A 16,341-nucleotide genomic window follows, 5' to 3' on the forward strand; every position below is an offset into this window, starting at 1 on the left:
AAAAGTAAACCTCAGTAAGTAACAATGCCAAGCAGTCAGTCACTGGAACTAGTTGTTAGACCAAAGAGTGTATCTTCACCAGTAAGTGGCCCCTATGGCAAAGTGAATGTCTGAATTGACACTAGCACAGAGGGCAAGCTTCTTAAAATTAATGTAAGAAAAATGTTATATACATGGATGTCAGGAATTTATAAAATAATGGGAGCAATCCAGTGAGACTCAGAAGTCATATGTATGCTTAACATTCTTTGGACTGCACAATTCTCTGCCATCAGGACAGACAGGAATTCCTATACTCATTAGAATGGCAATACTAATTGAGAGCTGGCAACTCTGGATGTAATGATATGTCTGTGATAAACAGAAGAGTGGTGTGTGACAGCCTATGCCATAATTTTTTTCTCTGATCAGCTAAAAATAGCACTGCCAAAGCAGCAGCTTTTAGAAAAACAGTAATACAAATCTAGACAGACAAATATATAGAATGCTTGAGTAACACTTAACAGAATTTTCAGTGACATGGATAAACACAAACAAGCCATCATGCTCCATGTACCAACATGACCCCACCCACCTCTTTCACAAGCATCTATCTTAACTGCACTCACCCGTTGGAACGTCTGTCCCCTCCTCAATGTGGATGGGCAGTGCTGGTTCCTCCATAGGGTGAGGCACTGATAGAAAGTAATGAATGATGGTAGTATTTGTCGCACAATGATCACAGTAAGATGATGCCTTCTTAGCATTACTTTTACAAATGAGGTGGCGATGGCAACAAGCAGTCTACTTTTCCCCCATAAAGACTTCCAGACTAAAAAACAACTGACTTCAAAATATTTCACATGCTTTGCTATATCTAGGATCACAATCCTGAATTCTTTGAGAATTCATTCCTGTTTTAATCATCAGTTCAGTACTTGGGCACAGCTGTTTTGGAAGCACCTGTGGCTTGGATGCAGCAGAGGATGCCCACAAATGCATGGGAGAGCCATTTTTGGCAATCCCCCCTTCTTGCTCTAGTTCCCATGCTATCCTGGGGGAGGGGTGTCCCCCCATTCTCCAGAAACAACATTTGAGGGGTTCATTCTGGGCTGTAGCAGGGATAGGGTAAGGCAAGGAAGTCCTGCTCTGCTGGCAGAAGCCCCTTCCATTATTTCTAATTTCTACTGGGATCCAAGTCTATGTTTTATATACTGCTCTTACAAATTAACTTTGCTAAAGAGGGCTTTTTATTTTAATTAATTTTGATTTTTTAAAAAGATATTACAAACTAAGCATCAGATATCATTCCAAAATTATTTGGACCATTTTAGACAAGCATCTTAAACAAACCATTATTGTGTAACTCCCTGGCGTTCACTTAGCTCCTATTTAAAAATTCATGCTGTACAAGTCAAAAGGAGCCAAAGCAACAAGCCATACAAAGAGATTATGAACAGAAAGAGATGTATACATCAAAGGTGAGCCTTCTGTTATGTGCAGATGCAAGAAAAAGAAGCACCAGCATTTCAAATCTGCTACATGCCAAAGCAGGCAGTACAGGCCCACACGGTATGTATTACATGAAGTCCGCAGGTTGTACATATGTGATATGCATGTGTACAAGAGTAGACCTTTTTCTACATTTTGCTCCTACATTTCTTTTTTGTATCCCATCCCCTATTTCATGCAGGCCTATAAAAATATCATGGAGTGGGCAAGGAGAAAGAGACAGCAAACTTTCTCTCCTTCTGTCTCCCCCACTTGTGGGGATGGCAGAATATAAATCTGAAAAAAAAACCCAATAAAAATCTTGCCCCCTCCCACTCATGCATCCTTGCTTCATACAACCAAGGAGAGCCATGCACAGAAATAGGCTGCTTCTACTTCTGGACTGGGATTTGCTGAAATAAATCACATACACAATCGGGGCACAGAGGCCGTCTTCTCCAACTGCACTAGCATGGATCCAAACATCCTTTCTGTGATAAGGACAGTTTAACTCATTATACCCAGATGTCTTTAGTTGAGGAGGCCTACCCTTCTGAATCTCCTCTAGAGACACCTAGCACTTCTGCCCTTCTGAAATTCAAAGTACTCAGCACAAACCGGGAGGCTACGGCTCATCTTCTGTTGGAAGGAAATTGGGCCTGTGGAAGGGCTGTGTCTCAATGGTAAAACATCTGCTTTGAATGATGCTTATTTTTAATTTATATTCTGCTTTTATTTCTGGTTGAGGACTCAAAGTGGCTTTTCACTTCATTTCTCCATCCTCCATTTAATCCCCACAACAACCTTGTGAGGATATGTTAAGCTGAGAGCCTGTGATGGGCTGAAAGGTCACTTGGTGGGCTTCCATGACTGAATGGGGGATTCAAAGCCAGTCACCCCAGGTCCTAGTCTGACACTCTACCCCCTACGCTACACCAGGGATAAGGGCATGAAAGAGGTCCCAAGTTGGCATCTCCAATTTTAAAAGGATCAGGTAATAAGCATTGTGAAAGACTTCCACCCAGGATCCTAGAGAACCACTGCCAGTTAGAGGAGACAGTACTGAATACTGGCCTTGGGAGACCACTATAAGGCAGTGTCACAGGTTCATGTGTAGGACTGCAGGATACATGCTTGAAGTTCTCCAAGACCTACTACCTTCCCTCTTCCTGCTGTGGTCCTTTACAATGCAAACAAACAACTTTCTTCACATTTTAAAACTTATGGGAGAAAGAAATTGGACTTGGAAAAAGTGAACATCAGGGTGTGTTTCTCTCGGGAGATGAAAGTGGCATGTGTTTTCAGGCCAATCCCACCTCTCAAAAAAACTGCCATAATTTAAGGTTCCTGTGGGATGACGGAAGTTTGGGCTCAGAAGATACATGCCTGACACACTGCTTGCTTCCCTTTAGCCTAACTCCTAGTTCTAGTGGTTGAGGCCTTGTGACATTCCTGGCAACAAGCAACCTCAGAATGTTTAATAAGCAGGTACAGGAGGAAAGGGGAACTCTCCTCCAGTCTCCTGCCTTCCCCTTTCACCTTGTAGGCCATTGAGTTGGCTGACCTTTCTTATACCTACTCAGTGGCGGTGGTGCAAAACAGATGGAGGGGAGGGCAGGAATCCTGCTCGTGCATGTCCAGCCATCAACTATGCCAGAGGAGGACAGGAGATGCAATCCATATGCTTCTCAGAACCTATATTCTGGAGTACTGCAAAAATTCACTGGAGAAAGAAGCCAGGGTAGAAACAGCTCATCAGCCTCTCTGAGCAAACTAACACACTTCAGCAGTCTGAGGAGGGAACTTCTACTGGCAGATATTTATATGTATAGCAGAACAAGAGAAGAAATATCGCACTGTACATTGCATGCACAGGGATGCACTCAACTTTCCATATGACATCATAGACTCTTTCCAGGGGACAGTAGGATTTGGCAGGCAACTGGGATTGGAGACACAGCCTTTTCCCCAAAGTTTATTATTCAGCCATTGCTGCTGCCACAGAGCGAGCATGGATTAGACTAGGCTGGCATGGAAAAAAAGGCTCAGGTTCACTCCTCCATGACCAGTGGGGGCAATTTGTGTGAAGATGGGCTGGAGTATGTGAGAGCTTTCACCCTGTCTTGCAAACTACATACAAATTTATAAAAAGCATACAAATGAATTCACTGCCATTGAATCTGAAATATCCCAGATTAAACATCAGCCTGGTAGGGAAGGGACACCTGTACCTCCAAGGGATGAGGCTGAATGGGGGAAGGAGAATTCCAGGACCATCTGTCTGATTCTGTACCTTATTGTTTGAGATACATGTAGGAAAGGGCTATAAGGGGCAGGGCAGGACACAGGGTTGCCAGGTCTGTGTTGGAAAGTACCCTGAGACTTTGGGGCTAGATCCAGGTGAGGGTGGGGTTTCAGGAGGGGAGGGTCTCAACATGGTACAATGCCACAGAGTCCATCCTTCAAAGTGGTCATTTTCTCCAGGGAAGCTGATCTTTGCCAGCTGGAGATCAGTTGTAAAAGCAGGAGAGCTCCAGACTCCACCTGCAGGCTGGGAACTCTAAGCCAGGACAGCCTCTTTCCTCCCTTCTGCCTCATCTCATCCTCTATCACAATATTTTGCAGATCCTCTACATCTGAATATGCTCCTAGCTTAAGGTGAAAAACAAGAACATGGCTTAAAGGTAAAGCAGAAATAATTTATTGTACAGATTACTGTAAGCACAGAAATAATCACCTATGCAGGGTATGCTGCACAAGCTGCTTTTATTCTAAAAGCTCAACAAATAATTCAGGCCAACAATAGCAAAAAGAAAAAAAATTACTACATAGTTTTTGCTACACATTAATAAATTGTTATTATGCAAGAATAATGCAGCACAGTAGTTCAATGTGTGTTATTTTCAAATGAAAAGCATATTAATTTATGAAAAAGTTGCCTGATGCAAACGTTCCAAGGCAGAGTGCACAGGAAGAAAATATACAAAATGAAATCCACACCACAAAAAATGCAGTAGTTTCCCACTCCAAGGCTTGATTTTGTGGTATCAGAGCAATGTTCTATACAGAAGCCTTATCAAGTTCGACTGTACTTCACAATTTAAAGCAGGGCTGCATTAAAAAAAAATATAGTTCCATGTTTCTAAGAGGACTTTGGGTATGTTTTCCAAACAGCAGCCCTGCATACTGCAAGGTCAAACACTTTGAAATTGATGAGAGAGAGAGAGACAATCTCAAAAACACTCACTGATATGGCAATGGGATCACTGTTCTTTAAAAAAAGATTAAAGATCCCACCAATGTACTCAAGTGCTTCAACTCAAGTATCTCTTTGGAACCTGCCCCTGTTTATAAGCAAGCCAAATCCATGATTAGTGTATAAAAATGTTTACCACAACATGATGTTCCATTTGGCCTAAGTACCACACTCATGCAGTGGGGGAGAAATTTAGTATAGAGTGTTGCAAATGTTCTCAAAACATCTGCAACATTAGCCAATGATAGCTGCTTTAAAAGGTTCTCCAAAAAGTTCTTTCTTACAACCTCATAGTTAGAGGTTTGCTGTTCCATCTGCATGATTAGTCTGCTACCTCAAACTGCCCTAGGATGCAGGGGTGTACACAGAGAATTGGCTGAGTTTTGGGCTAGTAAATAGATCCAGGTGGGCAGCTGTGTTGGTCTGAAGCAGTAGAACAAAGTTTGAGTCCAGAGGCACTTTTAAGACAAACGAAATGTGCGTGTGTGTACACAAAAGCTCATACCTTGAATAAAACTTTGTTGGGCTTAAAGGTGCCACTGAACTCAACTCAAACTTTGTAGCTAGTAAATGTTTATACTTCAAGTCTTTAATACCGTTAGCAAGTAATGCAAGAAATCACTGGTAAAGCCTGTAATATCTAAGCACTATTTGAGGCCACACACATACACACACAACCAAAACCAAGTTTGCACATAGTAACTTGGATTACGTAGCAGAATCCAAGATTTTAAAAAGCATATCTTGGTGCAGCAGCAGGGAAATCTTATACATTCTATGTTGTCATACATTGGTTTGTTCTGCAGTCATAGACAATTTTAAATGTTATTCATTTTTACCCCCTTTTTAATAAACAAAGAGCAATTGGTACTTATCTTACTTCTTTTTAAGAATCCATCATTGAATATATAGGTTCTGAACATCTGACTTTCACTGCTAATATCTCACTAATTTCATTAATGAGCATAAATGACACTTACATGAAGAAGAGTCTCTCCAGAATGGATTTTCTCTTCCTGTTTCAGAAAAAGAAAGAAATAAAATAAAATAAAACAAACAAAAACAAAACAAAACAAAACAAAAAAAGAAGACACTGGTGGAGAAAATAAGGATATGAACATAATCGGGCCAGAAGAGCGTAGCCTGTGAACGTTTTTAAAAACTTAATCAGAACAATGGGAAATAGTATTGATTCTGCTAATAGATTACACGTTTTTCCTCTAACTTTCTACTTAAATCTTCAAAGTACCATGCCACAAATAATTTCACTTCAGACTGCCTCAAAGGAAAGCAGTGTACAATGGAACACATGTGAGTTCCCACACCATCCTACCTTACCTTCCAGAGTCTTTGTTTATGGTTCATGGATATTTGCCTAGGAGCGCCATCTTTACCAGCCCTGCTCTAACACCGAAAGGTCTACAGGGGCCTATAACAATGAATCTGAACTTTCAGATTTGATAACGGAAGGCTGCAAACCAGCTTCTTTTGTTCCACAGATAAAGGAGTTTGTGGCCAAAATCGTTGGTGGTTTGCTTATAGCCTGCCAGAGCTGTGGGAGGACTGAGGAAAGCAGGAAGGATTGCTGAATCTTTCCTTGGCAGAGGGCCAGACTGAAGTTGTAGTCTGTGACTAACTTGCAGTTGAAGTCCTTTACAAGCAGCAAAATGAAATGGTAATGGGTGGCAGAGTTCTGAGGTAACAGAATGGATTGAAGGGGAGGGGTTGATTTCTCCTACCATTCTTCTAGATTAATAATTCCCTAAAAATGGAACCCTATCAGTATGGAAAAGTTAAGATAGAAGCTTTCTTCCTGAAAGGCTACTTTTAATTTGCAAGAGATTTTTAATACGGGAGAGCATTAAACACGTGGTTCCCTCTTCCCCAGTCAGAAGAGCTACACCTCATGTGATAAAAGAACTAGTTAGGCTTGGCTTCTCATTCCATGGATCCTTGAACATTGCAGCCAGCCCAGCAAGGTTCATGGCCCAACAACAGGGAGGCCAAGTGATCTTTTTAGCCACTAATGTCCTCAACCATACACCCAACAGAACATTTTGGTCCTACAAGCCCTACGGAACTGAACCAAATCCTGTGGGGCTTGAGTTTCCATAGACAGAGAGTTCCATCAGGTTGGTGCAGGCCTGAAAAGCTCCTGGCCAAGGACAACTGGACTGTTCTGGGGTCAGGGACTATCAGTAAATTACTACTAGATGAGTGTAATGCTGAGGGATGTAAAGGTAGAGGCAGTTTCACAGATACAATGGTCCCAAACCATTTAGGGCTTTACCTAAACCTTGAACCTAAATCAAAACCTTGAACTTGATTCAGTACTCAGTCTGCAGCCAGCACAGCTGGTAGAGCACAGGTTGTATATATGGGTTTTTGGGGGGGAGGGGATCCAAGTAAGAACCCGTGCTGATGTATTCTGGACCAGCTGAAGTTTCTGGAGCAAGTTCAAGGGTAGCCCTGTGTAGGATGAGTTACACTAATTTAATCTAGAGGTGATTTTCCATCATTGTCACACTGCTGACAGCGGAGGAAGAAGGGAGTGATTTTGCCACCTTTCCTCTTATTCTCTACAGCCCACTGTATGGCCATTAGTCCACAGGGGCCCCATCATCCTGGGAATAAACTTTCTCAAGGTTGGAAAGGACTATTAGGTTGAGGGGAATGCAGGACAGATATGTGGTCCTTGTGTTCACAAACCACAGGATCCAACCCAATACACTCAAATCCAAGTGAACGCAGCTCTCAAAACAACCTCTACAAACCCTTCGCTAAGGTTCAGCCTCCTGAAAACATAATGATGGCAGCAAAACAATGGTGGTGGTAGCAATTTGGGTGAAAAGGTACCATATAACTGTTTTAAATAAAATTAGCAAATAAAATTCAATATGAAAGCAATATCCATAACTGAAAAGGAATTCAGTATTCAAAAGATAATCTAAGTAAAATTGCTATTTTTAGCTGAATTATTAAATGTTAAACCTTTCTTTAGCTGAATTATTAATGTTAAAGCCTATAAAGTTTATCTCAGGTTACACCAGGGAAGAATCCTAACCATCATAGGACAACAGAGACACTTGGGAAACAACCATGTTATAGTCTGGCTGATCAATTATGAACACAAAGCATTTACTTCTGCTGAAATAAATAGGCCAATGCTGTCACCCAAGCAAAACCACAAAGTCAAGTCAAGGATAAAAAGAAGTCAGTTTTCATACACTACACAGAACAATCTTAAACAGATCTACTCAGAATCCAACTTGGGTCTATTTAACGGGGTTCACTCCCAGGAAAGTGTTTCTAGGTTTGCACCAAGATTTAGTTTTAAATACATCTAGAATAATAATGAGTGATACTGCTTCTCAGACGATTTCTCCAAATTTTACTTTTCAGTCTTTGTTACTTGACAGTACAATACTGATTTAAAACACATTAAGATTTAACATGTTTGGAAAGACAGAATATCTGAATATTTAAGCAAAGCATTCTGTCTGTTCACTTCAATCATTCAACAGGGCCCAATCAGTAGGGTATAGCAAGGGTAGAAGCATCTATCCTTAATATTCCCAACATACTAAAAGGAGTGGTACACCTGTTATTTCATCTTTTGAACATAAATTCAAGTGCCACACAAGTGGTAAATAGTGTGTTTAACTATAATCTGCAAAAATATTAGGGAGCTGCAGCCAACAAAGGCATATGTGTATAACAACAAGCGGCCCTTAACAGCAGATACTAAATTTATGTGTGGTGTGGTAATGGGCCCTTCTTGAGTCATTCCAGAATGCCCTTGTTTAAAGTTTGGGTGGGGTTCGCATGCTACTTCTGCAAATCAACTGTATGTCATGAAGCAAGCTGCTTCTATAAAGCAAGCTTTCATTCCCATTGCGAACTATAAAACAATGTTCCTAGATGAAGGCAAGCTAATTCTATGTGGATGCTTGAGAAAGGGAGAGGCAGTGGATAGAGAAGGCTGGTTACATGTGAGCAGCCTTAAACTTGCCCCCAGGAAACATTTTCAATAACTGCTGGAGGAGATTATTCAAGCATGTTTGATTTTAAAAGTAGAGTTGGGAGGGATAGGCACGAGAACAAGAATGGTATCAGCCAGAACTGAAAGTGTCAGGAGATGTTCACCAAAGTGTGTAGTGTTGCATCAATGGACATATTATTTCAAATCTAAGCCATCCGTGATATCTATTTATGAAGTTATGGCTCCCAAGGACCATTTAATTCATGGTTATATAGAACAAGGGTGTCAAACTCATTTGTTATGAGGGCCGGATCTGACATAAATGAGACCTTGTTGGGCTGGGCCACTGTGTACCTATTTAAGATTAGGTAGCAGAGATATACACTTTATAAAGGACACAAACACAAGATTTTTTTAAAAAACAAAAACTTAAAGCATACTGAAAGCATTAGCACTTCTTGATCTTAAAGGTGCTTTCTTTGTATTTCTCTGATGGGATCCAGGGAACTGCGTAAAGGAAGCTCTGGCTCCTTCCTTTCTTCCCCAGGGGACCAGGAGGGGGAGGAGCCTCAGCCAACAGAAGAAAGAAAGGCTTGGCTCAGTAGCTCTGCTGTGCAATTGAGAGAGCTTGGGAAAGCAAGGTCTGCCTCCCCCCCCTTCTCCCCAAGGGAGGAGCCTCAGTCAATGGAAAAAATAGAGGGTTTGCTCTGTAGCTCCTGTGTGATTGAGCAAACCTTGCAAAACAAGCTATTATGCAGAAGGAAGCAAGACAGAAGGAGAAGAAAGCAGATGACAGCCAATTGCTTGGGGGCCTTATTCGGCTCCCAAGCAGCATGTTTGACACCCCTGATCTAGAGTATCTAATGGCAAGAAAACTGGTGAATAAGAGCAGGGGAAAGCAAAACAAAGGCAGGCAGGATGTTACAAACATCCTTTATGTACACCGGTCATTATTAGAATGTTTAAGTCCCTGTTTCATTTTCATTTCCAGTGTTTGTGTGGTCAGTGATGAGGAAGGGTCATATTTGAAGCACTTCTCAGCCATGATAACGAGATGTTTGGGGCAATTCATGGGTTAATTGATGTAGGGTGATTGATAGGCTAGAGTACTGAAATACTAAATCACTGTACAGTTCTATTGAAATTCTATGAAAAGAAGTTTCTAAAGGAAGAGAGGTTCTAGTTCTTTGAAAATATGTCCCTGCATCCCTCCAAAAACCTAAATGAATAGAAAATGGATATAAATTTTAAAAATTCAAGGTGTTAAAAAAAGTTCAACTCTCATAATATCAAGAAATGCCCACAATCCTTAGCTCCTGCCATTCCCTCCTCCTCTCCATCCACTGTCTCACCTCAACTCTCACTTCATGCCCCAGCATTCCCCTCCTTCTATTCCATTCAACCCACCTCTGTTACAATGGTAGTTAAGGAAAAAACAACAACACAATTGTGACATCAGCAGCTGTTACATCATTCCTCCTTCTTCATTTCAGATTTTCTTGCTGCTATCCTTAGGTGTGCCAAGAAGTCTGAGATGAGAATAGGTGTGTGTGTGCATGCTATAATGGCCACTGATGGAAGAAAAAGCACTTTAATTCCCCTACCCTTTTAAGCAAAAGTTGGTCCTTCTGCCCTATGCAGTTATGATGTGAATAGCTCTCTAGAATTCAGATGCCTCTCTTCTAGGAAAGGTCACATGCCCCCAAAACCTACTAATTGCCTTTCCCTTCCTTTTAAATTTTGCTTCTGCCAGTGAAGTGGCTCAGGAGGAAAGCTTTTCCTAAGGGAAGAGGGCATCTGAAGGACTCTCTGAAATCACAAGCCTCTGCCATTGAACCACTTTGGAAGGAAAAAAGATAGACTCGTGATGAACTTGCAGACATCTGAAACATTATTAAAGGTAAAGGTAGTCCCCTGTGCAAGCACCAGTCATTTCTGACTCTGGGATGACGTTGCTTTTAACAATGTTTTCACAGCAGACTTTTTACGGGGTGGTTTGCCATTGCCTTCCCCAGTCATCTACACTTTTCCCCAAGCAAGCTAGGTACTCATTTTACCGACCTCAGAATGATGAAAGGCTGAGTCAGCCTGAGCTGGCTACCTGAAACCAGCTTCCACTGGAATTGAACTCAGGTTGTGAGCACAGAGTTCATACTGCAGTACTACAGCTTTACCACTCTGCGCCACGGGGCTCGTCTTGAACCATTACTATAGAACTAATAAGATTACAATGAAGATTATATATGTGAGTGTGTGTGTTTCTGCCATCCCTCAAGGTAGGGTTCCCATCCCTCGAGTTGTTACCTATGCAAAAGACCACTGGTGCACGGAAATGGTTCAAGACACATTCATCATTTGTTATGATGGACTGCTACATGGAATATTGTGGATTGCAAGTTAGTTGCTGGGTCACATTTGGCTCTGCATGCTGTACTGTTAACCTGTCATATCAACAAATTTGCCAAGTCAATGAAGTAGACAAAGCAATCTTATCCCACAACCTCAAAAGTCCTGTGACCCAGCAACTAACTTGCAATCCACAATATTCCATGTAGCAGTCCAGCATAACAAATGATGAATGTGTCTTGAACCATTTCCGTGCACCAGTGTAGCACTTATTAATTTGTAGGCATTTTCCAAAACAACTGTAGACATTTTCAGCACCATGATGTTCTGGTGAACGACCTGAATTTATTACTTCATATGTTATACACAAACTTGAGCCTAGATTTATATCACTAGATATTGCATAACCTCTTTTCTCCTTAGGTTGCAATAGCAATATAAACTTAGGGTGAAATAAACAATATAAATTTTAAAAAATATTTTTCAGTTGATAAACTACTTTCATTTACACCACCATAAACAGAAGAAAAATGAATGCACTCATTCTACAGGAACTGACAAGCACAGCTTTTTAACAGAATGTTTAGTAGACGTAGTCCTGAGGTGAAGGTTCACCAGATAATCCAGTTGATCCATATAGGAAATTGGTTGGACATGTTAAAGCAGCAGAGAGAAACCATGACCACATTTTTAACAGCAACCACACGGCCACATCTTAACTTGTTCTACCTCCCATCATATAAATTACAGTATTCCACAAGCAGAAATACAATCAAAGGTAAGAAGCATCTACAATGTTTTAGAAATCAGCATGGGAAACTCAAGCAAGTAAACTGATCCACACATTGGATTGTGTCTCACAGCAAATAGTTCCTGAGGGTCTCCGCCGTCTCCAGTATCTTAGCAGCAACTTTCAGAAGGACTTTTTGGCTACAGGAGGAGGGGGTAAGCAAGGAAGGCCTGCTGCATTTCACTGATGGGAATCCTTTCAGCTAGCAGAAATGTTCTGCAGGATCCAAGCTTTAGAAGGAAAGGCAACTATGTCCCTACCCTAAAACCATAAGCCAATCAGTCCTTGGGAAAACCAGCTGTTCCCCATTCCTAACTATGATGATCTGATCACCCAGTTCAGTGGCAGCTAATCTTTTGGGGAAAGAGAGCCACAAGTCAAGGTACAACTTGGTATATCTCAAGAGCATTCTTTAGCACAGATCTCCTGCTCTGAATGTCTAGATGTGGAAGGATATTGCCTCCAGCTGACTGAGTCAAGGAGCGGGTAAGAACAGAAGGAAAAGACATAGTTTCCAGGAGTGCCACAAGTCCTCACTGCCTATGCCATGTCTCCTTTGGCATTCAAAAACACATTGACTTTGCCCAACAAAAGTCCCCCAGTTATGGCAGTTTCTAGTGCCTCTGAGGAAAGGAAGAAAATCTTAGGAGATATTCTGAGAACATTTGCAGGCTATGCAGGAGATGGACTCAAAACTGTGCCCAACCTTCTTTTCTACCACACAAAAGGCAAAACCCAGGTTGGGGAGCAACTTGGGTGGGGAAAAATGGTACAGGACAAAGACTTGTGTAGTCTCTCTGATCAAACCAGCAGCCCTGTCCTCCTTTCTTTTTTTAAAAAAAAAATAAACCTGGGAGTTCCAGTCACAGATTTCCCGTGACCTGTAGTTTGACCCTGAGCTTTTCTGACATCAATGGGCCATAATTGAGATGCCACTAATGATTTGGCAAGCAATCACTGAATAAGCCCCAAAGCGACTTATACAAAAGTCTCTCATCAGAGCCTTACTGGAGCAAAAGAAGAAGACAGACTTATGCCTCATTCATCTATTTTTAACATTCCGGTCACATATTTTTCCCTGTATGTTCCAACCTCTCAACCAAATATTCTTTAATTAGTTATTAGCCTCTTCTACCCCAACCCATTCTCCTTCTACTATAAAGAAAAGGGAGATGGGAAAAGGAATGCTAAAGATTTCTAATCGTTGCAGGGAAATGGTATTTCATAACCAGACAATATCACATTTCACTCTACTCCAGGAGTAAATCAGCTTTAGTAAACTTCCTCAAGCTTTACCAAAATGTGCCCAAAATCTTTAAAACCAAAGCAACTCATTTTATGATCAGCTCACAAAACACTTCTGGATATTTGTTCACATCTTAATGCTCTATACAGGCATAAAACTTAATATTCTTTAGATCGTATCCAAGATCAGAATGCAGTTACGCTCAATGCAATAAGAAACTCTCCAAAGCCTACTGTCTAAGTCACCACATTAGAAGATATTGGCAATATAACCTGTGGCCAAGCAACAAGTGAAAAATGTTTTCTTTCTGTATGTTCTCTCCACATGGCATATTTAAAGAAGTACTGTGTTAGTCTCATCCCACACAGTGCCCCCACAGGATGGGATGTTATTTGTCAGATATGCTTTTGTTGGCCAGCAAAAGTGCCACAGACTTATTTCTCCCTGTACTCTTATTTCAGTCTAACAATTTGCCTTAAACAAATGACATTGTATTACAGTAGATGTCCAGCTCATCTCATATACAAACTAAAACCCATTCTCTTTTCCTGCTACAGATCACCTTCCAAACAACATCACTCTGGAAAATTTTTCCAATCATGTTCCTTTGAAGCCCTGTTATGCAATGAACCCATCTCCATCCCATACAAACCTAAATACAAAAAAACCATTTGCCAAGAGCACAGTGGTCTGGCCTAGACTGGCTTCATTTCTCAAACATTATCCATTAATGACCACACATTTTTAATAAAGTAATTTTTTAAAAGTAGTAAAATATTTCCTAGCAGCAATTCATTGAACTTCCAGATTATACAGCCAATTTCATGGCTCCTGGAACAAAGCTATTTCAAATTTTTGTCAGACCAACACTCGAGATTATTTGATGCACAGGAACAAGAAAGTATGGTGGGGACAAATGCCATCAAGTTGCAGCCAACTTGTGGCAACCTCTCATGGGGTTTTCAAGGCAAGAGACATTCAGAGGTGGTTTGCCATTTCTGTGCACAGAGCCTGGACCTCGTTGGTGGTCTCCCATCCAAGTGCTAACCAGGGTCAACCCTCAGCTTAGCCTCTGAGATTTGATGAGATCAGGCTACCTTGGGCCATCCAGGTCAGAGCACAAGAAACTATATTGGATACCAAAATAGCACATTAAGCACAACTGCCTTTTCTTAGCACACTTTCTTAATACCTTTTCTGATACAGTTAAAAAATCAGCAGCTAAGGAAAAATAAAAAGCTCTCCCTCACTCTTTTTTTTCACCTTGGCAAAAACTGTTACCTCTGCCTTTTCATTTCACTGAATGCTGAATCACATTATCTTCAGAATTCTGAAGATACAGATCCTAAGCATGCCTACCAGGAAACATGCTGTTGGAAATATATGGGCCTTCCACCCAAGTGTGCATTATTAGACTGCAATATGATAAAAAAATAAAATCCTGAGCATCTGATATCAGTATTAATATACCTTGTCCAAAACACAGGTTTTATAGGTAACAATTTCATTCTCCGCTTTATGAGATAGTATAAAGAGAAGACAATGTCCTCAACCAGCTATCAGCTGATCCTTTACATGCATACAAAGTGGCTTCCTCTTTATGTTCTTATATGGAAATTTAGATGGTGGTGTATCAAAAAGTCTCCAAGCACCGTTTGTTCAATCATCATACACAGCAGAATATTCATTACCTTAGTGTTGGCTTCTGATTCCAGTAACAGTTGCAAATTCAGAATCACTTCGTTGACACTGAAATGTCCCTGAGATTCAGTTCTTGCCAGCAAAGTTTCTGAAAGTATCCCAATCCCTTTCCTTTTCTCTCTCCCCCCTTTAAGAAAATGAATGAAAGGGTTTGCAAATGGGCTACCACCACACAGGACTGGCAACAGCTGCACAGCAACGAGCCAGTGTTTTCTAACTAATTCAGAGGAGGGAATCACAGCTTAAAAAAAAAATAATTTAGCAGCCTACTGCATGTGTGTGTGGGGGGAGTACATGCTCACAAACAAAAGAACAAAATGTACCAAATCAGGCAGAAATTATTACCATACCACTTAGCTAATATCTCTTATTAAAAAGTTAACACAAGGTGTCAGAGGGCAAGGGCAGGGAAAAAGGAAGAAATTACAGCTGAGCCAACTGTACAGTGTACCAAGAAAGGTGTAGGTACATACAATTTTTTTCTTTGCAAAAAAAGGGGGGGCACATAAAAACAGCTCCTCCGTGCTCTCCAGAATTGAAACCAAACGTTGCATCCTAAAGGTAAATGCAAAAAAACCCCCACCCCAACAACAAAAAACCCCACATGCCTCTGAAGAAAGGACCGCACAGAAAGGGAGTGGGTATGCAGGGGTTGGATGTGGGGTGGGGGTTACTCCCAGGAAGAAACCTGGCCAAAGAAGCCCCTGGTAAAAGGCTTTCTTCCTTCCCACCTTGACTGAGGGGGTGCCACTAGAGAAGCCAGAAAAATCCGCGTCGCCTTTCTTCAGAGCTACAGCTCCTTGTCTTCAATAACGCCAAGGAAGAGGAGATCCATATGCGTGCCTGCCTGCTTCCTTTGTTCCTAAATGCTGGCAGGGAGCGCGGAAAAAACGTGCGAAGTAGCGGCGGGGCTTCTGCCTGCGTGTGCCCACCCCCCCTCGACTTTCTCTCTCTCCCCCTAAACCACAGAAAGGGCAGCCGGGGGTACCTGCAGCAGCTGTTTGTCCCTGGCCAGGTAACTGTCCAGCTTCTTAGCTGTCGGCGGCTTTGTCCTACGTGTCCCGGGGAGAGTGGCAAGGCGACTAACCGGGCTGTGAGGGAGGAAACGGTAATTTATAAGCGCTTTCTTCCTGACCTCTCGTGTCTGTTGTCTAATGAGGGAGCATTGAGCATCACCCATCCTGCTGAGTGGAAAAACACCAGCTCGGTCTCTTGTTTGGCGGGGGGAGGGAAGGGGGAGGGGCCAGGGCTCAGGCGGCGGGCGGCCTCAAACACGCACGCAGGCACACGCGGAGCGGGAAAGAGGCAGCCTCGCCTGGCAGGCAGCCCGTGGGCCTAAGCGAGGCAGGGAGGGACTGCTGGCCACGAGGAGCCGCCGCCCTAAGCGGCGGCGAGGACTACTGCCACTGGGAGGCGGGAAAAGGAGCTGTAGCGCGAGGCAGGAAAGCGGAAAAGTAGCAAGTGGCCCGCGGCCAATGAGAAACGCGGGGGGGGCAGGGAGGGAGGGGGGGTTGCAAAGGTGGGGGAGGGGAGGTCTCTGGGGTGCGTGG

The 16,341-nt window shown here is 42.2% G+C and overlaps 1 protein-coding gene across 4 annotated transcripts in view; it reads right to left on the reverse strand.

The window, feature by feature from the left end:
- Positions 1-15,993, reverse strand: part of SLC6A6 (solute carrier family 6 member 6) — a 69,865-nt gene extending 53,872 nt beyond the window's left edge. Inside the window, exons 1-3 of one of the 4 annotated variants that reach the window (XM_060239651.1) lie at positions 15,780-15,993; positions 5,707-5,742; positions 609-674 (exon numbers count right to left, since the gene is read on the reverse strand). In XM_060239651.1, the coding sequence (XP_060095634.1) occupies positions 609-663 (55 nt within the window). In that variant the 5' untranslated portion in view covers positions 664-674; positions 5,707-5,742; positions 15,780-15,993. Of the gene's footprint in view, positions 1-608; positions 675-5,706; positions 5,743-15,522; positions 15,547-15,779 lie in introns of those variants that run through there. The other 3 variants (XM_060239652.1, XM_060239653.1, XM_060239654.1) reach the window with 3 other exon arrangements.
- Between the last annotated feature and the right edge of the window lie 348 nt (positions 15,994-16,341).

Source organism: Heteronotia binoei, chromosome 5 (genome assembly GCF_032191835.1).
Source record: "Heteronotia binoei isolate CCM8104 ecotype False Entrance Well chromosome 5, APGP_CSIRO_Hbin_v1, whole genome shotgun sequence".
NCBI lineage: Eukaryota > Metazoa > Chordata > Lepidosauria > Squamata > Gekkonidae > Heteronotia > Heteronotia binoei.